This window comes from Triturus cristatus, chromosome 11, assembly GCF_964204655.1.
Source record: "Triturus cristatus chromosome 11, aTriCri1.1, whole genome shotgun sequence".
Lineage (NCBI taxonomy): Eukaryota > Metazoa > Chordata > Amphibia > Caudata > Salamandridae > Triturus > Triturus cristatus.
In genome coordinates, this window is record NC_140594.1 from 1043702226 (window position 1) to 1043728066 (window position 25841).

The 25841-nt window shown below is 41.9% G+C and overlaps 2 protein-coding genes across 13 annotated transcripts in view; one reads left to right on the top strand and one right to left on the bottom strand.

Annotated features, from left to right (window-relative positions):
• The window catches only part of DLG1 (discs large MAGUK scaffold protein 1), a 1320486-nt gene that overhangs the window by 483989 nt on the left and 810656 nt on the right, over positions 1–25841 (top strand). The window lies entirely within an intron of this gene.
• Positions 11598–13241, bottom strand: LOC146785908 (uncharacterized). Its single transcript, XM_085633842.1, has 2 exons — positions 12231–13241; positions 11598–11721 (listed from the first exon to the last, which is right to left on the bottom strand). Exons 1-2 carry the CDS (start codon positions 12944–12946, stop codon positions 11679–11681), a joined length of 759 nt encoding a protein of 252 aa, XP_085489968.1. The 5' UTR covers positions 12947–13241; the 3' UTR covers positions 11598–11678.

The window sequence follows — 25841 nt, forward strand, 5'->3', positions numbered from 1 at the left end:
CTTTCCCTTCCTCAATCTCACCCTCTCCCTGCCTTTTACAACTGCGGCCCGCACCACTGCGCCCGCCCCCACTCCCCCCTCCCACTCCCTCCTCGTCCGCTTCAGTGCGCTCTTGTTCTGTGCCACTCGTTTTTCCTCGTTTTTTGTGCCTTTCTGCCCTCTGTTACACTCGTTTTCCCTCTTTTTTTTTTCCTTTCTGCCCTCTGCTCCTCTCGTTTTTGTGCCCTTCTGCCCTCTGTTCCACTCGTTTTTGTGCCCTTCTGCCCTCTGTTCCACTCGTTTTTGTGCCCTTCTGCCCTCTGTTCCACTCGTTTTTTGTGTGCCTTTCTGCCCTCTGCTCCTCTCGTCTTTTGTGCCCTTCTGCGCCACTCTTTTTTGTGCCTTTCTGCCCTCTGTGCCACTCGTTTTCCACTCTTTTTTTGTGCCTTTCTGTCCTCTGTTCCACTCGTTTCCCTTTTTTGTTTTTTTTTGTGCCTTTCTGCCCTCTGTTCCACTCGTTTTTTTGTGCCCTTCTGCCCTCTGTGCCACTCGTTTTTCGTGCCTTTCTGCCCTCTGTTCCTTTCGTTTTTCTGTACCGGCTTGTGTGGAAACGCATATAATTGGGTGAGTATCTGTGCTTTTATCTGCGTATGCTTATTTTGCTTGCATACCACTTGGTGAATATCTGAGAGTGTGGGTTTGTGTGCCTTTTTGAGCTAACCAGGGACATTTCCACCTTAAAGATCAGGGAAAATATTTTAATCAAGAAATATTTCCATGGTTTGTCAAATGTCCTGGGCATACGCTGGTATTCAGTGAATATAAAAATGTGTGTGCATTGCAATGTTTGTGCAATTATATGCATTTAACAACAAATACATAGACAAAAAGAATGCTCTACAAATAGCTGAACTGTTGCTGCGTAATTGTGCACCGTTTCACACCAAGAACATATCAAATTAACTGCTTGTCTCCAAGCCACGCCCTTAGCTTCGCCCCTTCTGTTACATTTAGTTAGTGCCTGTATTTTTTTTTTTTCCATTTAAAGCACTGATGCTTCCAAGTACATAATTCTCCATTAGTCTGTACACGTTTGCCTAGATCTCTGAATAATAATAGGTTCAATAACTCGAAAGAGAAAAATATACAAGAACAGTATTTCTTACGAAACGTCCCTAAACCTATAAAAATTAGCAGAAAAGAAGTTGGTCATTTAAAGAAGCAGCGAGTGCTTTCCTAAGAAGAGCTCTTCAGGAACCAGCCAGCGCCACGTTGACTGCAAGGTGACATGTTTACGTAGGACCACGTTCCCAGAACAGATGGCTGGCTTGTCTTTACCCACGCAGAGGAAAGGAAATTAGGGCTGCACACAGAACAAGCATTTGCAATGCAATAGGTCTCGCATTTGCAAAAGTTTAAGCTATTGGCATTGTTCATGACAATGCCTTTTTTAATCTATTTTATAAAACAAACACATAATGGCATTTATTTATCATTTACAAAGCCAATAGCTAGTGTTGCATTATTATTAGCAATGCCAGCTGCTCACACTTTTATATAATGCGAGACCTATTGCATTGCAAATGCTTGTTTATGTAAAGTGTTGCTAACACTGGTGTGGAACTGAAATACTGTTATCTTGGCTTATAATTACCTGCTTTAAGATTTTAGTTGTATTTTCGAATTCAGTGTTGGATTCGTAGGTGAAACTTTCTTCTTAAGGAGAGTCTAGCCATGGTAGATATGTGGCTTCAGGATGCTGCTGGCAGCTTTCATTATCAAGTAACTGCCAGGCAGGCAGAGGTTCACGTCTCCGGAAAGACCAGGCCGTCTGCTGTTTGGGCAGAATGGTGCATCAGAAACTTTATTAGGTGTAGGGACAAACTGTGCATGCTCCTCAGACTGGATAGCAGGTGAAATCTTTCACTTGAGACTGGTGACCAGTGTCGGTTCTTGTAATAGCGTACAGGATGTGCTAAGAAGTGTTTCATCAGAATATGCATGATGTGAAGGTGTTGGGTGAAAGGAACTGCTAAGTTTTCATGACCCAGCAGAAGGCAACATTTGATTCCTAGATCTTCTAAAATATCGAGCAGACCTACTAGGAGTCTTTCCTCTGGGTTCTGGACCGACTAAAATCTTTGTAGGGAGTAAGCACTAATGTTGCAGTAATCCAGTTGCATAGCCTAGGTCTTGGAGCATAAGATCAGTGGTGGCTTAAAAGCTGTGAGAAAAAACCAAGAAAAGGAAAAATACGCCTGAGCAGTCTTAGATAATGTAAGGGAAGACTAGGCAAAGTTGTTGAATGGGGCCTTAGAGTAAAGACAAGAGTAGGGTGATTTCCAGTGACTGTGTTGAAAGAAGATGGAGTGTACTGGAGGCCATGCTTAGTAGACCACCCTTCGATTTATCTAAGTTGTAGTTCTGTAGGTCAAGATTTCTTACTTTTTAGTATTAAGGTTCAGGTGCTAGCTGGTCATCCAGTTTTGGATTGAAATGAGAACTGGTTCTATTATAAAGGATTCATGGGGAGATGATGGTTCTGTGTTTAGAATAATTTGGCTGCTAAGCCTATGCTGGTTACAGTTCACACCCAAGGATTGAGTCAGATAAGCGAGTTGCTTGTGGTAGATGTTCAGTATGGTGGGAGTAATGGTACTCTTGTAGCACATCCATTGTTTGAGGACCAATGTGAAAATATGAAAGGTGAAGTGGAGATGAAGAGGACCCATGTTCGAAAGGAAGAAATTGATGCCTTCACTTAAATTCTAATGTCACAAATGCGAGGAGAATGGTGGGATGATGAGATGTCTCAAATGCTGCCTGCTGGTCAAGTTGAGTGACAGTAGCAGCCACATTTCTATTCAGTTGGATTTTGTAGTTTTCTCTGATGGCAGGAAATGATGACTTCATGTTATAAGTGTTAGAAATGGGATTTAGTTGTTTGCACCCTGTCTAAGTAGTGACCCCCACTCTAGTCAGGGTAAGTAAGTTAAATTCTAGGAATAACCCTTGCTTCACCCCCTTAGTAGCTTGGCAGAGAGCAATCTGGCTTATCTCGAAAAGAAATGTGTTCTATATATATATACACACACGCCGCCACACATACATAAATCAAGATTCAAATTCTCAAAGATTAAATGCAGTTATAGTGCTTAGAAACAGTTAGCTTCAACTGGGGGCTATAACGACGTACTTGACTAAGTAAAATCCTAAAAGTTTAGGGCCGACCGTGATGAGACGCAGGCCAGCAACAGAGTCGCATGGACCCTAGTTGCAGTACTTCAGAAATTATGACAAAACAAAGACGTTGCGAAGTGTCGGGGAGGTGAGGCGTCGTTGAGGCAGATGCGGCATCAGTTCCTTACTATCGGTGCAGGTCTTTGGCATGTCAGTGCTCGGGATGGCGTGTTGCACAACAGAGGTGAGGCATCGGGTCCTGGAGGCAGTTCGGAGTCGCATGGCACAGGGGAGGTGATGCAGCATTGGCGGCGAGGCGTCAGTTTCGCTGGCGGTGCGAGTCAATGAAGTTTTAAGAGACGAGCCACGCAGCGTCAATTTTGCAGTGTTGATGTCACACCACAGAGCCCCTGGTATGGCGGTGGAGTCGTGCTCAACAGACTTGGGTGACGCAGTACTCTGGACTTCCTCTGTGTTGGTTCTTTAGAGGCACTGCAGCGGTCTCTGGGCCTGCGTTGTAAGTCGTGGTCATTGCGTTGAGTGGGGACCACAACTCTGGTGCAGGCTGCTGCTGTGTGTTGGAGAGCAACGCCAGCTCCGAAATCACCCTTGAAGTCGATGTGCTGGTTTCTTCTTGTTGAATACAGCAAACTCACTTCCAAAGGCCTGGTAACTGGATTTGGCACCACTTGGCAGAGTAGGGCTCTCAGCAAGAAAGTCCAGGTGCTGCTTGTGAAGTCTTTGATGGCCCTGATACTTCCAACAGGAGGCAAGCTCAACTCAAGCCTTTGGAGAAATAAAAGCTGGTTGTAGAGAGCAAAATCCCGTCCTCACACTTCCAAGACAGAATCAGCTAGCCAGCACAACAAAGCGAGCAGCAAAGTGGCAGTCCCTCCTGTTAGCAACATAGCTCTTCTTGGCAGAATGTCCGCAATCCAGAAGTGTTCTGAGCCCATGGTGTCAAGAGGTCCAGTACTTAAAACCATTTCAGCCTTTGACGTAGGCAAACTTCAAAGGAAAGTCTTTGTAGTGCACAAGACCCCACCCTTCCTAGCCCTGGCTCCAGACACACTACAGGGGCATATAGACTGTTTTGTGAATGGACAGGCACAGCCCTATTCAGGTGCAAGTTTCAGCTCTTCTCACCTCTCTAGCTCAGGAAGACCCATTAGCCTGGTGCTGGGTCATCAGGATATTGTAGGGGAGCCTCCGCTCCCTTTGGGTCTGACTGTCTAGAGTGAATTCACAAAGCCCTACTGTCATCCAACCCAGATGTGTATTCAGAGACCGGCAGAGGCACAGAATGGTTCAAGTGCGAAAAAACTTTTTAAAAGTGGCATTTTCAGACCTGCAGTTTAAAAAAACGTCACTAAAAGATGTATTTTAAATTTTGTGTCCAGAGACACCAAACTCCAATTCTCTATCAGCTGTTAATTGGAAGAATTACCTGTAAGATGTTACAAGGCAGCTCCAATGCTATCCTATGGGAGAGATGGGCCTTGCTGTACTGAAAAACTAATTTAGCAGCTTTTCACTACAGGGACATGTAAAACTCACCAGTACATGTCCTACCTTTTAAATACACTGCACCCTGTCCATGGGGCTACCTAGGGCCTACCTTAGGGGTGCCTTACATCTAATAAAAAGGAAGGTTTGGGCCTTGCAAGTGTGTGCTCTTGGCAGTTTGAAATAGTTGTTTAAAACTGCACACACAGGCACTACAGCGACAGGCCTGAGACAGGTTTGCAGGGCTGTTCATGTGGGTGGCACAATCAGTGCTGCAGGTCCACTAGTAGCATTTGACGTACAGGCCCTGAGAACACCTGGTGCACTGTACTAGGTACGTATTAGTAAATCAGATATGCCAGTCATGGAGAAACTAATCATACCATGTTTCAGATGAGAGAGCATATGCACTTTAGCACTGATTAGCAGTGGTAAAGTGCCTAGAGTTCTAAAGGCAAACACTGTCAGAAAAATAGGAGGAAGAAGGCAAAAGGTTTGGGGAGGGCCAGGTCCAACACCAAGGACAAACCCAACTTGGGAATCTGGGTGTAATATGTTTTAAGGTTGCCTTGGTAGATACAGTAATGTAGGGAGGAGTTCAGGATGGTGTGCACAATGAACACTGTAAATGGAAAGGTGAGATGGTCATTAAACATTGCAATATATCAGTGCTGCCATAGGAAACCAGAGTTGCAAGAGGACTGGAACAGCCCCACAAGTTAGAATGATTTAGCTGTGAGAAGCAGCAAAATGTAGCTAATCAGGCTGTAGGTAAACTGTAAAATAGCCAGTACTAGGTCCAGTCAGGTACCTGTCTTGAGCGGTAAGTCTTCAGGTTAATGGCTTTCCTTTCAAAGTAGTTACGTTACAATGGACATCCTGAGAAGGGGTCAGTTCAAGGTGCATAAAGCTACGTTTTTGAAATTCCAGCCATTAAGGCTGATTGCCCTGAATGGCCAGGGTCCCTGAAAAAGACAGGCAAAATAGTACATTTTCTTTACTTTTCTAATTTTTAGTTTGTATGAGCTAAAGTGTTTGATGTAGTGTTGCTTCTAGGCTCGTATTAAGCTGGCCTTCCATTTGACCTTGAAAATCTTTTTCTTAGATAAGTGTCATAAACACCTTAGTGTATCACTGGACTTGCATGGAATGGTGTTGTTGACATTTTAATAGTGACAAGAACTCCAGGACAGTCTTTATCTAGCTGTCAGAAGCATATACTCCAGTTTTCCATCAACATGAAGATTTGATGGGGTAGAGCTACTGAGTAGGCCCTTTAAAGTAGTATGACAACTTCCTCCACAGTTGAATTGCATTAATCTTTGTTTGATTACTTAAAACCATAACAATTTTTTAAAATGTGTATTTCATGTATACAAAGTTTAAGAGACAACATGTTGGTGCTAAAGAAGTACCATAATCTAGCTAAAAAAATGGGTTAAGGTAAAATGTCCTGAATTGATTAGTTGATGTCCAAAACCTTGGATCTCAGAGGATCGTAGCATTGTTTTTAAAATCTAGAAAGGAACAGCCAGACATAAATCTTCAAAATGGTTTAAAATGGGAGCTGTGAGCAATTAAGATTAGGGAACAAACAATGTTCGGAAAATACAGGATGATCAGGGTTGTAAATTGATCAAAGGGCGGCTTGTGGTGCAACCAGAGTCAAAGGGATTTACAGCCCTATTTTTCCCACGAGTTTTGGCCACTCGGGTAACAAATTTAGTGAACCGAATGTTCAGCATCGTGTTTTCTGGGTGGCAGCTATTATAGCCTGTCGGCATGTTCAAACTCCGAGTTTGTTCCATTCGTCCTGCAGCAAGGTCCTTTGGTCATTAAGCAATGCAGGACATGCACAGACTATGTCCCACATTGCTTCTGAATGTTAGCTGCACTCCCTACATTCAGTATTAACACTAGGGCGCCGTCTTTTGGGTGAGTGCTTTAAAAAAGGCCATTCGCCCATCCTCCGTGCTATAAACTTTAGCTTCCATAAAAGTGCATACATGCTTGATAGATAAGGTGATTGACCCCCGGTTTGAAGTCAGAAATAACTACCCACACGTGTTTCCTTCTAGACAGTATTGCCCTGTCAGAATGAAAAGGCCGGAGCCGGACACTTCTCTTGATGACAGATTTTAACGCCTGCTGGGATGGGTTTGTTCCCCAGTATTCCTTGACACCGTGTAACTGCAGGGAATGTTCCAGATGGCGCCGATGTTTTTGGCTTGTCAATATTTCGTTCCAGAGTCTTGCCTCCAGGCTACCTTCCTGAGATTTGCGCAATCAGTTACAGAGCTTGATGAACGTGCCGGCCTCAACGCCATGGTGATCTAATAAGCCTCCACAGTGTACCTTTGGGTAGTGGTCGTAGTAAGAGTAAGCCACAATATGCATCTAAACAGACGGTGTAAACGTGGTCTAGTAGGTTCGACTTAAAAATGACACCAGGTGGTGCAGTGAGTACATCAAGGATAATATGAGAATAGTATGTCAAATCGGTCTACAGTGCAAACAACTTATTTGAAGAGAAGTGGATAAAGGAAAACCAAGAATCCCACAATATCTTTAAATGTAACTTCTCCTAAGAGGTTCCCATAGGTCTTGTTTATCAGAAAACATTACCCCGCCACCCTAGGTGAGAATTTTAGTTCTCTCACATTATTATTCAGGAACAATAGCATTACATAGCAAGAAAGTGATGCTGGTGCTATATTTATGTCAGTCAGGGCAGGAATATGCAGACCCCTTTTGTCCAATGGGACCTGCTGTAGACTAGCAGGAGTGCAAAATACGCTCAAAAGAAAATGTAGAAGACAATCTACACTTTACCATAGGAGTTTCTCGAAAAATGCATTGCTCTGCTCTCGCTCTGATTAGCTAAATGTAGTTAATCAAGCTTTTTAATTAAACATACACTGTGATGTGAAACCTCCCAAGAGAGTAAGATAAGTGAATGTGAAGAAATTAGCAAAAGGATACAGATAAAGGTGATCATACTTGCAAAGCCTGCATGCATAAAAACTATGCAATACATTGAAAAAAATAGATTTTATTTAAAGGGTGAACTGAAATTGAGAAGGCCCTAGTTGCATACGATCACCTCTTTTAGGATGAATAATCACAAGCTTGGGGTCGCTTATATTTCCCTGGCAGGTATTTTCTTTAAATTAATGTTGACTTATGAGTTTTTACCTTTATGGTCTGAAGTATTTGTCTTGGAAACAGTCCTTTTTTGGGGGTCAGTATCCACAGCCAAATCATGGGCAGTTGCAGACGGTTTAGTCTATTTAACTATGTAAAGCTTCCCTTTCAGTGAAGGCGCTAGGGAGGGTGTGCCCATACCTAGGGTTGTCTGAGTTTTCAGTTGACTTTGGCTGCATCTCGCTCAGTAATAAGGAAAGGCGCTCAGATCTTCCACACCCCAACCATCTGTATGTTGCCTGTCCGCAATTATTGCCGGAGGCTCCCTCAGCTACCTCTCGGCTAAAGTGTGGAATTCACTCCCTATCCACACAGGGCTGACAAGCTCTCACTCGCTAGCAATTCAATAAAAACATACCTCTTTTCTGAATGATTTCTCCACATGTCTGTCACAGATTTTTATGTCATCCTTTACAGCGCCTGGCACATATCTTCTGCCCTCCGTACACATTTAGCACAATTACCTCCGTAGTATCGAACAAATAAGCTTCTTTTCTCTGGTTTCTTTGGGTCAAACAAGGGGAAGCTGTGAAAAAACAGTTTCTAGATGGGGAGTCCTGTGCATAAAGCTCTGTTATGAGCTGGCAAAGAAGAAACTACCCGTAGGCATTGGGTCGTTTACTAGCAAGGAAAGGCAGCCATGTATGCACTTTTAAGAAGGTCATTTGTGGTACATGGTTGTAGGGTCTCTCTAGTCATATTTACCACTACATTTTTCAGAAACAATGAAATACTTTTGGAGATTTTGAAAATTGGGAATCTGCAGGAATATCAAGTTTTCATCAGAAAAAACGTTTCCGGAGCTAAGCAACTCTTACATAGACTTGCTAGTTTAACCAGTAGGGTTGCAGTTAACTTAGTAGAAGGCGAACCCCTCTCTCCCTTCACTTTTTAAAATTATTTAAATGTGTATTATTTTTTTTTTTTAAAAGAAATTTTTATTGTTTTCACAAAAGTTATAACAAAGGACACGAAATCAGATCGTATACACATTAAAGTAGACAAAACATCATACCTAATCATCATTTCTCCAAGTAGACCTAGATCGGGCCCCCTGAGGCCATCATTATCAGCCACCCTCCCCCTCTTCCCTTCAGTTTCTCTAGTCATCTGAGTCGGAAGACTCCTCATCAGAAAGAGGTGGTGGATCACATACGTTGCCCCTATATTTGTTCCATGCTCCCCACACTCTGACCCATTTTCGAGGACAACCCCGCCTGATAAATACAAAACGTTCAGCAAACATAGCCCCATCCATGTCCTTTTTCCACATCGACAGTAGCGGTGTCTCCACCGCTAAATGTGTATTATTTAAATGTTTTTCATCGCTGACCTCTTTTAATCATCAGTGTTCCATTCTGTGTTCACTGGTTCTATTGTGGGCCAGCTCCTCGGATGCCTGCAGCCCGAGGTTACTGCCATCTTTTACTAGGCTTTCACCCTGGTTGTTTCGCCGTGCTTGCCTTGCCAACATGTATTTGGTAAAAACCCTGTCGCACGTGTTTACGTCGGTTTCTGTGGGTGTCCGGCTAATACGGCCTACATGATCTTATCTGTCCTGGCCTAGAATTCAGAGCCAACGTTTCTGATATGTGCCTAGAGTATGTTGCTGATTTCCGCATATGGGGAGGAAAGACTAGTCTCATTTGTTTGTATAAGGATCACGTGATTGGTTTGTGCAAAATGAACAACCACTTATGAACTGCCAAACCTCTGAATGAGAGCAGAGCCCCGGCCACCCATTAAAAACAGCAAGCTTTGAAAATGAAAGAAAAGCTGCACTTACCAATGCATTTGTCTGTGGAACATGTACACTACAACACTAAATGCTTCTGGAATTCGGTAACAGCAAATCGATAGCGTGCAAACATATATTACCTAATAGGCTTGGAAGCTACAACAAAGAGAATAAATAGCAGATGATGTGCAGGCTGCAAAAATGCTGTGTTTGCACCGAGCGTTTTTGCTGACGTCCCAGTCCATCGGAGGAACTGCTGCGGGTTCGGGTGTCCCTACTGGAACTGGACATTCAAGCGCTGTAATAAATAGGTTATGTCACACAATACGGAATATAAATGAAACCTAAAACAAGCGCTCCGGCGCCTATGGGTTTACAGAGGGGCTAGAAATAGATGAAATGCAGAGACGAATGGGATGCAGATGCAAAAGATAACTTCTCTGAGCAGAACGACTCATTATTTGATCATAATACAAATGTATCCGAAGCTGTAATGAACCTGACACGACCTATTTTAAGGAGCAGAATTCCCGACAAAGGAGAATTTCCTTTTCTTCTGGCACATACATTTGATAGGACTGATTAGGTCTTGTCCGCTGGAAACTTGGACAGTTTGTAGCGGCTTTAATTGGCATTAGATGCCTGCCATGGCCCTTTAACAGTGACCAGTGTCTCAAAGCCATCAGATTAAAGCTAATCTCCACGAGAGGTTAGGCTCTATAATATGGGCAATAGAAATATAATAACACAGACGGGTATGGAGGCCCTTGCTATTGAAAGGAAACAACTGTACTTTAGAATAGCAATGATTGTGGAGGGCAGGAAAACAGAAAAACGAAATAACTGAAAAGCAAGGATTTTTTCAATCTACTGTACTCAGTTTGTTCCAAAAGCGAAACAGTTTGTAGACGTTAAATGTAGCAATAATGAATGTTAAAGTATAATTTTACAAAAAACGTAATTAGTTCTTAATTAAAGAAACGCATCTTCCTGACATATAGTTGGGATACTATTCAGTCTTACAAATAATAAAACCACAGGACTCGATGGAAGCAATTTGAGGCGGTATATGCACCGATGTTCAACCAGATATTTAGATATGTTCAGAAAAATACTCTTCAGGTAAAGCAAGTCCATGTTTTTTTAATAAAAAAAAAAATGAAATGTAAAATCCCTATTTTCTGCAGTTAATAAAATCTCTATTGACTAATTCTTTAAACCTGTTTTTAAAGCTTCTGACTCTAAAATATAGTCATCGGGTCCTGCAAAATCAGTATCTTTATGTCAAAATTAGTGGCCAAGGTTGTTGCATTGGCGTATGAGAGCCACTTGCATTGATTATGTGATCTGCAATCAAGATATTGTTTTAAAGATGGGAATCTGTGGGTATCAACCATAATATGTGTTTTCAGATAAAGCCTTGAAAAAATGTACACCATAACCCGACATATGAATGTTTCCTTCATTTAAAAAAAAAATATTTATTGAGTTTTAAGCATAGAATACAATCCTTAAGAGACAAACATTACCACTTAACAATGTCGATAATGCAGGTTGACCACTCATGCAGCATCAAAATACCATTAGCACTGTGTATGAACCGACCAAGCCTAGGAGCGTAACCAAGGGGTCGTTGGGAACGTGCAGTCTGGTCATTTGGTCAAGCGCCACCAACACCTCCGACCAATAACGCGGGATGGGAGAGCAATCCCAAGCTAGGTGTCTAAAATCCGCTCCCTCACTCCCAAAGAATGTTTCCTTCATTATTAACAATTTGACCACTAACCTGTTTGACAGAGAAAGAGGTAAACCACACAGTTTCTACACATACAGAAAAGAGTAACTCCTGCTTATGACAAAAAGCAATGTATTCTAAGGCAGTTCTCCAATTTGCTAAGATTATGGTGAAATATCTTGGCATCTGTATTTTTAAAGACCATAATGGTATTGTCGGAGGGATGGGCGGGAACAGAATCTCGGAGGCCGTATACGGTTCTCAATTGTGGCTTTTATTTGGGTATTCGTAAGGTTTGAGATCTTCTGGGTTGTCGGGTTGGAGTTGTATCTTCTCTCAGTATAGACTTCTTCCACCACTGGACGGCTCCCCCAGGATACTGAAGAAAGAGAAAGAATGGCAGTAAGTTATGGGGAACTAGGTTCTTTTCGGTTTCTTAATAACCATCATCACACCCAGTGGGAACCGTGCATTGGACAATTCTTATCATACCAGTGCTCAGATTGAGGACGGGGAGTGAGGGAACTAAAACTTTTCCAAAAGAACGTAAAGGCAAGTATGTTTTCCTATCTAGGCAGGGTTAATCGTCTCTAAACACAATTGCCCTTCTATTGTGGCATTTCTCAGTTGTCTTTTAGGGTATTTGTCCCTCTCATGAACCCCATGCAGTCAGAACAGTCAACAAACAAAATACTTAAAGAGAAAAGAAAACAATCGTATTCCTTTTGACCAGAGCCAACACTACTCTCGTGGCTCTTCCTGGCGGTATTTATCCGACCCGTTTCTTCTCACGTCCCTTTCTACCCACTACTCAGGTTTCACTCCCTCCCTCCTTGTTGTGGTATCCTCCCCCCCCCCCCACCCCATTCAGTCCACTCACTGACGAACCACAACTCCACTGATTTGCGTCGGCAAACAGGTGTCTCCTGGCGCGTCCACCAATCCTCACTCCAGACCTCCGGTTCGTCGTCTGTGGTGGTCTCCTTCCCCGCTTCATTTTCTGGCTCCGCGCTTTCCTCAACTCCTTTTGGCTGCTGGAAATTCTTCCGATCCTCCTCCTCTGTGTCTTTCGGTTCTCCGCTTCTTCTCACTTTTTCCGCGTTACTCCTCTTTTCTCGCAAGAGTCTCCTTTTCTGGGTCCCGGTCTTCTCTGATAGGTTTTCCCAGAAGGCGGGTTCTTCGTTGTTCTGCATGGAAGAGGGCGTGATGACGGGTTTAACCCCTTGGTTGCCTTTCCCGTGCCCTTCCTCCGAACTGTGCAGGGCGTCCGGGAATGGATGACGGGGCCCATAACCTGGCTCTTCCTGACAGGTATCTACAAATTTTGCCTTGGGGAGCATTTGTTCAATATGCTGAAAGACATGGGCAAAGGAGGAGTGCTTAGATTCACTGTAATAGGATATAACTGAAATTATGATACTTACATTTGTATTAACTAAACAACCAATACGTTTTAAAATCTCAAAATATTTTTTCCCACAAATGAGTCCCTGATTACCAAGTTTGTTGCAATCAGACATCCTGAATTTCTTAAGCAAAATTTCACAGATCAAAAATTCAGGGTAGATGGGAGCTGCCAAATTTGCATCAGGGCTATCGTACATTATCTAAACAATCACCCATCCAGTGGTTAATGACTGTTTAATAAGTTCTTTCTTCTGACTGGAAAGAAACGGGGTTCCTTTCAGAATATGGACATGAAAGGAATGTTGGAAAAAGGGAGACAACTGACACAACATGGAAGTTCCAGGCCAGAGGAGCTATGTGAGAGAAAGAATGGTAACTAGATAGCACACAGGCAGGAAAATGAGAAGAAAGTATAATGTGGGAAGCAGGACGTGAGTGACCTGGTTTGTAGTTTGACAGAATGGAAGAAGAGTATAAGGGGCAAATGCTTAATGATGCAAAGAAAGTAAAATAAAAAAATTTAAATGAGGGTAACAATCAAAGAGATGGTGGAGAGTTATGGACAGATCATGAAAAAGACAAATGAAGGTAACTGGAGGCATTATATAGGGATGAGAGTGGAGGGTAAAGCAGGCGGATCCTGGAGAGTGATCCGCTAATTGGTTTAGGGTAAGACTGATAGAATCTTAACTGCTTGAAAAAGAGGACTTGAATGAATTTTGGGACTGTTGTACAAATAATATCTACCAGTAGAGATCATTATAGAGGTATATGTAATAAGAGAGTGAAGGATTAAAGAGATACAAGCGTTGGCCACAGAGGTAAGCAGAATTTCAGTATCGGAGAGTTTACGAAAGGATAGATGGAAGCCATCCGTGACTGGAGAACAGAATGACAGCTAAAGATCGTATTTTGCAGATTGCGATGAAAGGAAAAACAAGAGACAAAAATCTAACAACTGTCTGTGTAGACATGGTAAGAAAGACCTCAAGAGGAATTGTAACAGTTAAGCAAAGTATAGGAACGTTGATGGGCTTGGGAGTGTGATGCTTTACCCAATGATTGCAATAGAAGTATCTCCCATGAGGGAGAAACTTGTGTACAACTTAACACTACTACTAATTTACATCTGGAATTTATAGATCATCTTAAATCTCATTTATACAGACTTGAAAATATGCCATTTTATCCAAGCATATTCTGTAAATTGAGCGTACACTGTGAATTACATTGTCCTTAGTGTATCATGTGTGCCACATTTGACAGTATGAGATATGATAATGCACATGATTATGTAATATTACAGGTCATCCTGGTTAACCGGCTTTCCTGCCAACTGTATATGTTGAAATACTGTTTGCTTACAAAGAACTATTGCTGTCAATTAACCCCTTCATGATTTATACGTCATTCAATAGTATTATTTCCACACCCGTATTCCACCCCTCCACTCCAATATTGCTGCCTCAAACGATTCATGAACCAGTAACATATTGCTGATATGTATTTCAGTTATATGCATAACTAAGAGTTTGTACTTTACCAGCCATTATTCACAAGGACTTGCATATGCACTTGCTTACAAGAAATGAAGCTGGCCTTGAGCACTGCATTTCACTACACTCCAACCAAGCTCCATGCTTTCAGGCACTTTAAAATTTAAATGATTTGAATTTACTGTAAGTGGCACTCAGTGCGAAGCAGCTTATTGATCCTGAACATAAATGTCTTGTTGAATACGAGGTGAAAATTAATGAAAGATGCTGACATTATTCTTTTGTTTTGCCAGTTTTCCATTCAGTGTTTTATTTCACTTCAGGTGTTTGCCAAGAATAGCTTGGCAGACATGTTTTTTGCTCATTGGAATGTAGTGCAGTGGAAAAAAGGTAGGATTATGTTTTGAAAACTTTGGAATCCTAATTGTTCATTTTTTAATCTGCTTCGGGCAATGTTGATGAATGGTAGCTGAATGATTGGCCAGTAGTTGGTAAGTGTATCAGGGTCTAGGGTAGGTTTCTTCAAGAGTTGAGGGAGTTTGATTGTCTTGCAAGTTCTGGGAAGTTGCCTTGAGGGAGGGATGCATCAAAAATAGTATGTAGGAGTAATAGAGCATACACAAGTAGAGCTGTGATAGATTAAGGTGAAACATCACCTTTCTAAGAAGTTGCTTTGATGGAGTTGATTATGTTAGCCAGGTCTTGAAAATGTAGGGCTTTGAAGGGTTACCATTGTAGGATCCTACGGGAAGGTGTTGGGTTTAAGAGGTGAAGCAGGATTGCTATTGTCTGTGTGCCGTCTGATCTTCTGTATTTTTTTTCACCAAAGAGGTTGATGGCATTCCACCTTTCTGTGGAATGAGTAATAGGTGGGTTGAGCAAGGGGGTTAATGCAGTGCTTGATTGTCTTGAACAGTATCGTGCTTCTATTGATGGCTTCATTAGGGGTGATTGCATTGTAATTTTCTTTGGCTGATGTAATGAGCTGTCTGCTTGCTGCGCGGACGGACATATCGAGTTCCTCGAGTTCTGTTTTTATTCCATTTTCTTTGCTGTCTGCAGATGGATCATTTGTCAGCATGGTATTTAGAATACAAGAATACGAAGGCTTTGGCTTGCACGTTTGTGTTTTCATTGTGGATGTTCATATAGCTGTCCAAAAACTTTTTGAAGTTGTTTAGAAGGGTGTATGATGTTTAATTGATAGGGTGCAAGATGAATTCAGGCTTTGGGTTGTCTATGGAAAAGTCTTTCATGGGTCTGAAGGTATGGTTCTCTCTTTTGTGTTGAACTTGGTTTGTTGTTAGGACGCTGAGCAGGGAGATGGGTATGGAAAAAAATGTCAGTCCAGTCCAGAAGTGTAGGCAGCTTGTATTGGATTGTTGGAGAGAAGATGAGGTCGAAAATGTGGCCTTTGGAGTGTGTTGGTTATGCGATATATGCTGTACCACATTGAGTGTATCGATAAGGTTCAAGAGTTTGTCTCTTGACTTTTTGTGCTTGTGTCTGGGAGGTTGAAGCACCCAAAACAGTGGAGGAGCCATGCCGGATGGATGAGGAGATCTGAGAATTCCTCAATGAAGTCCTTGTTGCTGCCTGGGAGGCCTTTAAACAAGATGGAAGGTGCTGGTCTGAGTTGCAGTGACTGGGAAATGGTAATTCAGCAATTCCATGGAGTTGTCGCCTGCCCAGGGTGCAGGAGCTGGTGGACTAAAGATTAACATCAAGGCCTCCTCCTTTCTTATGTGCGTAATCTAAATGATGGATGTTGTAGCCTGTGGGAAGAAAGAGGTCTAGGATGTGCGAAGATGTAGAAGTGAACCATGTCTCTGTGATAGTGTCAAGCTTGTGATAGGTGATGAGGTTTGCTACAGCAGAGAAAGGGTTAATGAGCATGAATTAAAATGTGTGTTGTAGTCTGACGGTGTGGGATTGTTAGTGGGATATGTACATGGTTGGGTCTATATGTTGTGTAAGTTATATAGACTGTGGTGGTCCTCTCTATCATGGTGCTATCATTGGGATTTGCAGTATGGGGTGCTGTTTGAGGCATATGATGATACCTTACTTGTAGGTTTACTGGAACAGGGATTCTGGCCCTATTAAGCACAAACAGACAGTGCCCGTGTTTGCCCTTTACTGAGGACATGGGTGACCGGATGCCCTAAAGAGTTGATTTACATAGGGAGAAGGCAGGAAGTGATGTTACTTCCTGTGCAGATCGATGAAGGGAAATTCTGTTGATGAACTCTACTCCTCTTTGTGCTTTCCTCTGATGAGAAATGTACATCTCTGGGGTATGAACATTGATTTTAGCACATTGACTGAGCTTTAAGGCTTCCTGTGAATAGAAGTTTCTGACTTTGAAATTGGCCTTTGTGTAGCTGTTGCACCCTGAGTCAGTAGTCATAAGGCGTTGTCTTCTTCAGAGCATTACATGTTATTCTAGAGACACACTGGTAGTCCTTACCTATTCACCCTCCATGGCAATTACCATAGTTTAATGTTTTCACATCAACCAGGTGATCGTTCATGGCTGCTTTTGTGAACACAGTCCTCCTGTCCAGAGCAGAGGGAATTACGTTATATATAAAGAGCCAAGTCGTTGAAATACATCATTACATGTCTGTTAAATATGATGAAAATGTCCTTTGTAGGGACACGTCCAATGTATCTGCATTTCCACTGAATTCTCCTGAATCATTCCTACAAGAATATAAACTTTATCAGAGCCTGATGTCTAATTTGTTGGAGCTAAAAATGGTTTCTTGGCATTTCAGATAGAAAGAACTGTTTCTGACACTTGGAGGGAAGCCACATGTGCAACACCACATATATTGTACAATTGCAATTTTCTAAATGTAGGCCATAGAACTGATACACCGTTTTCCCAAGTAGTCCGTTGTGAACTACTAACCAAATGTCAGCACTGTTGTAAGCTTTAGCTATCCTCCCTCATTCTCTGTTTTCTCTCTTCTCACAAGCTAGAAATGGGTGAAATCTGTGGAAAGAGGAAGAATAATATACCTGACACGCTTTACTTCCATAGTCTTAGGCCAGATTGTGCCTTAAATCAGCAAGCCTGCCACTAAACCCTGAGAGATCTAGCAACATTTACAGCTGAGTGGATTAAAGGAGAATTCTAATATAGGTGGATTGGTAATGATGGATTGGTAGCCAAGTGCAAAAAGAACAATTGAAGGTCAGAATGCTGAACAATGTCATACATATACCCCAGTACAGAGATCTGGACCTAAATCCATCGTCTTTTTGCTCCCCATTCCATTCCAGTTTGGACCCAGCCATATGCCAATTAGTCTTGACCCTTAGGAACAGTCCAGCCCAAACTGCCAGGCCAGGTCATCCCTGGACTGGAAACAAGCATCCTAGGACCAGTTTTGGGTTTTTTAGCCAAGTGCAGCAGGATGTGGTATTCGTGGCATCCCCTCAAATAGAGGAACTAACTACTGAAGTTACTGGTGGAAGTACTTTGTTACTCATTTTCCCACTCTTTATCTTAAAGGGGACTTTGCTTGTCAATTGTTTTGTAAAGTATAATACTATTGGTAAATACAACAAACATTGGCATAGCCAATAGGTCTCGCCTTGGGACCTTATAAGTGTTTAGCCATGCAGTACATTATCACCCACCGGGCAGATTTCTGTAATGGAACTAGTACTTATGTAAAGTGCTTTGATACCTTCATTCGCGCTACACAATGCAAAAAATAAAAAGGAATGAAAGGAGTAGTGCTTGCAGATTTCTGAGGTGGGGGGGGCAAAAAGATGCACGCTGTAGAGTTACACTGTGCCTATTTGCTGTAGGTGTTTTGTTTTTCTCCACAACAGTTAGGGTACAATGCTGATTGCTATCGTTCTTCTGTTTTGTTTAACCAGAAGCATGATCATCCGGTCAACAAATAGTTAAGCATCACAATGTAGCTATTTATTGAAACCCCATGAGGATTGTTCCCTTCCTCCCCAAGACATGAGTGGGCTTTAAGGAGCTTTACCTACTGTAGCAGCTGCTTGTTGCCTTCCTGGGTATGCTTGTTGGCCAAGGCCCGCTCATTAGACGGTGCTGACTATTCCGCTGAAAAGTAAGATGTCACCGTAATTGATTTTGTTTCTGTTCCTTTGTGTTTTAGAGAAAATGAAAGTGCACTCTTGTGGAGGTGGGGTGGAGGGGACGTGCCTTCTAATGAAAGCGGCAAGGTCTGGAAATGAAACCTGACCCAAAACAGATGGCAGCCTGCGCGCCTCCGCCGCTGCTGGCTCCTATTATATAATGCCAGTACCAAACCAGAAAGCGAGCACAGTATAGAAAATCAGGAGCCGAATTGAAAGAAGGCGAAAGTGAGGTATCCCAGTGGTGCCGAGTAACAGATGTTTATTGCCAACCAAATGAATGTTAATTAGTCCGTCGGCCTCTAGTAGGATGAAAGGCTGAGCAGAAGCGCTGGGGTTCGATCCTGCGGTTGTGAGGTCAAACATAAGATTAATAGGGTGCTTGCCTTAAAGTTAAGGTTGCGTTATATAATGCCAGTACCAAATCAGAAAGCGAGCACAGTAGAGAAAATCAGGAGCCGTGTGTGTAAGCAGAGGCCTCGCTACCTCTGCCGCCACGGTCAAAACATGATTCTGCTGCCTTCCTCCTTCTACAAGTCAACCGCAATGGGCCTAGCATGACAGCGAATGCACAAGTTTCTCATTGCAAACAGAGCATTGGCTGGGCTGTGCGTGGCGCATGTGAAGGGAAATTAGGTTGGTTAAAAAGAATGGCGCGAGAGAGCAGCGGGGGCGAGTGAGCACAGCAGCGCGGCAAACGCACTAATTAAAAACATATGGTGACATGACCCCGAACCGATGGCGCCCCTGCTCGTTAACTGCAAGCCGTAGGCCGTGGGTGGATACATTTCCTGGTAAAGGTGGGACATGCACCCACCTTTGCCCAATTGCGTGCTGTATTTTTAGAAAGACTCATGCAAATCCCAATAGGAAAAAATACTAAAGAAAAAAAAAAGCACACGCACAAGCGTGTGAAAAGTCCAGAGGGATTCCAAGAGGGTGTTTTCTTAGAACAGCACATGCGTGCTGCGCTAGGCTCGACCTAAAAACGAGAAAGTGTTGTGTTATCTATAGACTACTAACTATTGCTCTGCACATCCGTTTGTTACTTTACTGGTGTGCACAGTATTTTCCCCATTCCTGCCCTCAGTAAAGTTTTTCTTCAATTTATTGTCTCTAGTACACCCTGTAAAACCCTTCATACTTGCTGGCTTCTGGCATTGAACTCTTAACTCTAATCAAAAGTCTAAATTTCCCTAATTGATGTAAATCTCAGCCATGATTTTTACGTAACTGAAGAGCTAATGAGCGATGAGCTCTCAAGAAGACTGCTGAAGGGGCATTACTTGGAGTAAAGGAGAGCTCAGTAAATGAACATATTGAGGTGGCAGGTCTTGTAAGCGGTTGAGCACTTTTTCCGAACGTAGATTAAAGTAAAAAAAAAAAAAAAAAATATATATATATATTCAAAATTTTTGTGGGAGTAACGACGCACACTCAGGAATCCAATGCAAAACCACAGAGGTTTATTAAAGTGAACCGCTACGCGTTTCGACACCAAGAGTGTCTTGATCACACGATTTTCACAGTGAATAATGCCGTGTATATAACAAATAAGAAACATAGAAAAGGTACTCCACTCGGGGAACACAATGCTGTCCCGTATTTTTGGCAGCCATCTTGTAAGTGTAATCCTAGTAATTGTTGTCTGTCTGAATGAATGTAGATTCACCAATAACTTTTGTAAATTCACACAAAATAAAGCCTGTTTGATGAATCATGATTGCAAGTTATCATGTTTGAGATAAATACACGAACTAAAGTAGAATGACAAAATTAAACAGTATATATATATATATATATATATATATATATATTACCTACTGGCGGTCGCCAGTAGGTAGTTATAGTTAGGACCCTGTTTCCATAGGAAAACAGCAACATTCTATTTGGAATAACTTTGGCGCCGGTCGACGAATCCTCGTGAAATTTTCAAAACTAATGGGGCGCTACGCTCCGCTCCTACCCTGAAAGTCTCGGGGGGATTCGTCAAGCGGGGGCTGAGAAAAAAGGGGGGTCCCAAAACGCGTTTTTCCCATGCATTTTTCCATAGGACCTTTAGACACAGCTACAGCCCGAATGGCTGAACAGAGTTACTTGAAATTTGGCAGAGAGGTAGTCTACAGGTCAAGGAAGTGCCTTTTGTAGGTCTTGTGTAAATTTGTTCAGTAGTTCCTGAGAAAATAGCATTTAAATCAATATATATATCTGTGGCAGCTTACGGTGCGCTTACCGTGCGCTTACGGTAAGCTTACCGTACGCGTACGGTGCCGTGCGCGAGCGCGATTCTGATTGGCTGTTAGATCTTAGTAAACATTCGAATCGGTCGAAACCAGGAAGTGGCGGCCGCCATTTTCTCTCTCGCACTCTGAGGGGGGAGGAAAAACAAAGGTTGAAAACATGTAAAGAGGCATGTTAGACAGCTCCTAACCACATAGCCTTGATTAAGGTGTCCCAAAAGAACCCCCAAGGCAAAAAATTCAATTTTATATTTTTCGAAAAAACGGCGATTACGCTTATCGTACGCGTACGGTAAAAATTAATTATAAAAAAAAAGTATCCACATTTTAACCCCCCCGTGTGCAAAAGGTGCCCGCAGGGCACCTTTTGTGCATTGCATATAATTCAATAGAACATTTAAAAGTTTACCTTTCACAACGAAGCGCATAATATGACCTCCGTGTGCTGACGGTGCGCGAAGCGCATCGTGCGTACATGGCCCATCTAGCGTAATGTGGGCACGCGGTGCGCGTAGCGCACTGCGTGCCCACCGTGCGTGCACGGCACTAACTGCGTAAAGTGGGCGCGCGGTGCGCGAAGCGCACCGCGTGCTCACTGTGCACGGAACAAACTGCGTTAAGTGGGCGCGCACGCCACGAACGGCGTAAAGTAACTTAGCATTTAAAAAACCGTACAAATTCACTGAAAAAACCATAGGTTTCACACATGTTATAGATAGCTGGACATTTTACTCATAAAATTCCCCCGTTATAGTTAGTGCAGGCAACTATAACTCACGCGACCGCAATCCTCTGCTGATGACATATGTGTCTTTATGAAAAAAAAATATTTGTAATATATGTATAGCTAAAATTTAATGGAAGAAGACATGGGCAAATAAGTGTCTAAATACAGTGATGTAATATCTGACATCACCAGCAGAGGATTGCGGTCGCGTGAGTTATAGTTGCCTGCACTAACTAGAACAGGGGAATTTCATTGGTTTTTTTATGAGTAAAATGTCCAGCTATCTATAACGTGTGAAACCTATGGTTTTTTCAGTGAATTTGCAAGGTTTTTTAAATGCTAATTCCTAACTATAACGTGTGTGAAACCTATGGTTTTTTCAGTGAAATATATATATATATATATATATATATATATATATATATATATATATATATATATATATTTTTCACTTAAAAAACCATAGGTTTCACACATGTTATAGTTAGCTGGACATTTCACTCGTAAAAAACCAATGAAATTCCCCCGTTATAGTTAGTGCAGGCAACTATAACTCACTCGACCGCAATCCTCTGCTGATGACGTCAGATATTACATCACTGTATTTAGACACTTATTTACCCATGTCTTCTTCCATTAATCTTTAGCTATACATATCTTACAAATATTTATTTTTCATAAAGACACATATGTCATCAGTGATGTAATATCTGACGTCATCAGCAGAGGATTGCGGTCGCCTGAGCTATAGTTGCCTGCACTAACTATAACGGGGCAATTTCATTGGTTTTTTACGAGTGAAATGTCCAGCTAACTATAACATGTGTGAAACCTATGGTTTTTTTAAGTGAATTTGCAAGGTTTTTTAAATGCTAATTCGTAACTATAACGTGTGTGAAACCTATGGTTTTTTCAGTGAATTTGTACGTTTTTTTAAATGCTAAGTTATGTATTTATAAATTATTATTTTTTTTCAGGTTTTTCACCGTGCGTGCGCTGTGGGCGCTCGGTGCGCTTTGCGCACCGAGCACCCACGGTTCGCAGTGCGTGCCGTGCGCGCGCGGTGCGCGCACCTCGCGATTTAAAAGAAATAAATAAATAGTTTTTTTCTCCCTTGGGGGTCCTTCTGTGACCCCCTGACCAAGGCTAGGGGGGTCAGGAACTGTCCACTCTGCCCCCTTTTCACGTTCTCCACCTTTTTTTTTTCACCCCCTCAGACTGCGAGAGACAAAATGGCGGCCGACACTTCCTGGTTTCGACCGATTCGAATGTTTACCGACATCTAACAACCAATCAGAATTGCGCACGGCAGGGTGCGCGCACGGTGCGCGCGTATAGATATTGATATGCTTTTAAATGCTATTTTCTCAGGAAATACTGAACAGATTTACACCAGACCGGCAAAAGGCACTTCCTTGACCTTATGGCTACCTCTCTGCCAAATTTCGCGTAATTCTGTGCAGCCGTTCGGGCTGTAGCTGCGACTAAAGGTCCTATGGAAAAATGCATGGGGAAAACGCGTTTTGGGACCCCCCCTTTTTCTCGGCCCCCACTTGACGAATCATCCCGAGACTTTCAGGGTAGGAGCTGAACGGAGCGCCCCATTTGTTTTGAGAAAATATATATATATATATATATTTTTTTTTTTGTTGGACTCCTGAAAGAGACCTAGTCGAAGATATGTAAAAATAGAATTGTCATTCGCTGCATTGGAGCACTAGGGGTGAGGGCAATAACTGTGAACATGCCACAATAACAACAATGAAACCACTCTATTTCATTCAATTACATTATATGGTAAGCTGTGTTCAATGTTGTATTTGGTGAAAGCGCAGCAAATGGTATGGTTCTGAAAGAAATTCTCAAGAAGAGTGATATCCGCTCTTCCAACCCTGCTGGTCTTTCAAGATTGAGTATTACCCTCAGTTTGCGGTAAGCCTCAACATTGATGCTGCTGTGTGAATATTCTGACATCGAACCTTTATGTAGCTCTTGCTAAGGTCAATGTATTCTATTTCCTCAGCTTTGAACCCAAGCTAGCTGTGATTGGTGTGGGAATAAAACCGCTGATTACCACGGTGGCAAATTGATTGTCTTGGGCCTCTATAATCTTAATGATTTATTTGGTTCAGTAGCTCTTTTGGAAATATGGTCAAGTAAGGCTGGAAGCAGGAATGTGTATTTTCAATTATTGAGTGGGCAGTCAGTCACTACAGGTCAGGCGATTCATAAAATACACATTTCCGCGTGATGAAGTAGGTTTTTTCTTTGGAGCTGGTAGCAGCCATGGCTATTGGCATGAGGGGGACTGATTGCTGTGTTTTGTGAAGTGACCATCTTGCTGCGATTTATAGCAACAATTGCGAAATTATATAGATGTGATCAAAAAATTGAAGGCTATTGTATCATTAATACTGTTTTTATTATTGTTCGTATTTGCAAAGCATGCCTTTTACAGAATTAGGTTGGTGAAAGGTGTGCGTTAGTTGTGCCGCTCATTTTTCAAGCACTTTGCTGCATCTTTTCTTAAGTTAAGCTCTGAATTATTTCCAAAATGAGAGCACTCCAACATTAATATTAAAGTTTTTTCTGTGTTAGATTTAACACGATGTCAACCCATCATTAAGAGGGAAATGTTTTAGCAATATAAAATATTGCACCACTACATGGACGTTACACTTAAATTCGCATTACCATCTAATATGCTTCGAACAACCCAATCAGTGGCACCTTATCTTGCAAAACTACACTGTATATGTTTTTATTGCAACTTTAACGTTGATATCGATTTCTCAAAGAGTTGCTCCGGAGGAAAAAAAAAACCTGTGCAGCATCAGTTAACAGTTTCAACAATCGTTCCAGATCTGGTAGACCATTTCATGTCTCCTCTACTGATTTCTTGTCAGTTAACCTGAAATTATGAAACCGTTTTCCAGGTAAGTTATGATTTACAATATTCTGCCTATGAACTCTGGTCTTGTTTCAGAAGAAACAACACCTGTTAAAGTAACTCACTTACTCGGCCCAATCCTATTTTCTACTCTCTTTTGAACTCTCTCTGTTTAAAGCAATTTCCCCCCAGAAAATTGATAATATGAGGGAGGTTTAATTTTCCTTTACAAAACAACATTTCTGCCTTATGTTTCCCATTGTATCCCCCTTCCTGTCCATTTCCGTGGACAACTTATCAGTTTCTAGCTAGTCTGGCTGATGAGGGGTGACGCCCCAAAAACGGTCCCAGGATGCTTGTTTCCGGTCCAGGAAGTACCTGGCATTACAAGATAGCCTTTCTACAAGCTAACAAACTGTAGTGGGCAGACATGATTAATAAAGTCAAAAATTATTCCAAACGTTTATTTGAGATGGTTACCCCCTTCACCAGAATGTGTAACTGCTAGGCTAAGACCCCTTATGTCTATATGTTTTGCAAACTAATTTATTTTTCATTAACAAAATTGAAAAAATAAGGTAATGCTTTAAACAGTCAGTCTCTTCTCTAGCTCTGCTTTCTTTGGCACCCATGGTTTCTACTCTTACAAACATTTTGATTCAGGACATCAAACTAACACGCTTTCATCCTACAGAAAGGCTTTTGTACCTACTGTCGAAAGTATTCTGCATTCCTTAAAGGTCACTGAATCTCCTATGTATCAAGCCTAGTTATAGATATAAAAAGATAACACATTTATAATAACACATCTATGCCTAACCTAGTTATAGCTGCTCCATTTTAAATACATCCATCCTAGATGGATACATCTCTCCATCTTTTTAAGCTGTCAACTGTTTGACTCTTAAATTTATTTAACTTCTCCGGACTGGCAAGAGACATGTCTATTACTAGCTTACATGTTTAGGCAGAAGTCTTGGAAACAAATTGTGATCGATACAGAATCACCTTGAAACTTATAACTGGTTGTCTTCCTCGCAGGCTATATTCAGGCCCTGGCAGAGGATTTAGATTGCCTTTTTGGGTGGACACCTTGTGCTTTATAGAAGATGACTCTGGCTGTCTCATGGCCATGTGGGACCTCTCTGAAAGATTTGGCACCGTGGACCACCACATTCTTTTAAGCAGGCTGGCCACGGTAGATAATCCTATTGATATTATTTTGAGTCATTTGCATTATTCATCAAGCTAGCATACTCTGTCTCCTTCAGTCTATTTCTTTCTGAGGATGTTACTCTCTCCTGGTTTCCTCCCCCTCTACCTCCCCTTCTTTAATATCTACTTGCTCCATGTTTAAGGTCACAAAATAACTCTACGAAATTCGGAAATAGTCCTGGTCCAAGTTGGGCATTGGTTCCCAGGTAATTGTGTAAAAATAAATAACTGTAACCGTGAATTAATTATCTTTAGGATTAAAGGACACCATCTCTCATCCTTATCTCCTCCCCTTTTTTTAATGAGAAGCTCTGTCTTTGTCGAGGTTATTAAAAAAAAGAAATATAGGTCAACTCAAAAGTAAAATCCTATCACTTAACTCCAAGGTTGATTGTC

Bases quoted from the DNA above. Each gene is read 5' to 3' on its own strand.
- LOC146785908 (XM_085633842.1), bottom strand. From the start codon at position 12,946: ATGTACGATAGCCCTGATGCAAATTTGGCAGCTCCCATCTACCCTGAA. The intron at 11,722-12,230 runs GTTCGTCAGTGA...CTCTTTCTTCAG, and splicing joins CGCAAATCAGTGGAGTTGTG to TATCCTGGGGGAGCCGTCCA.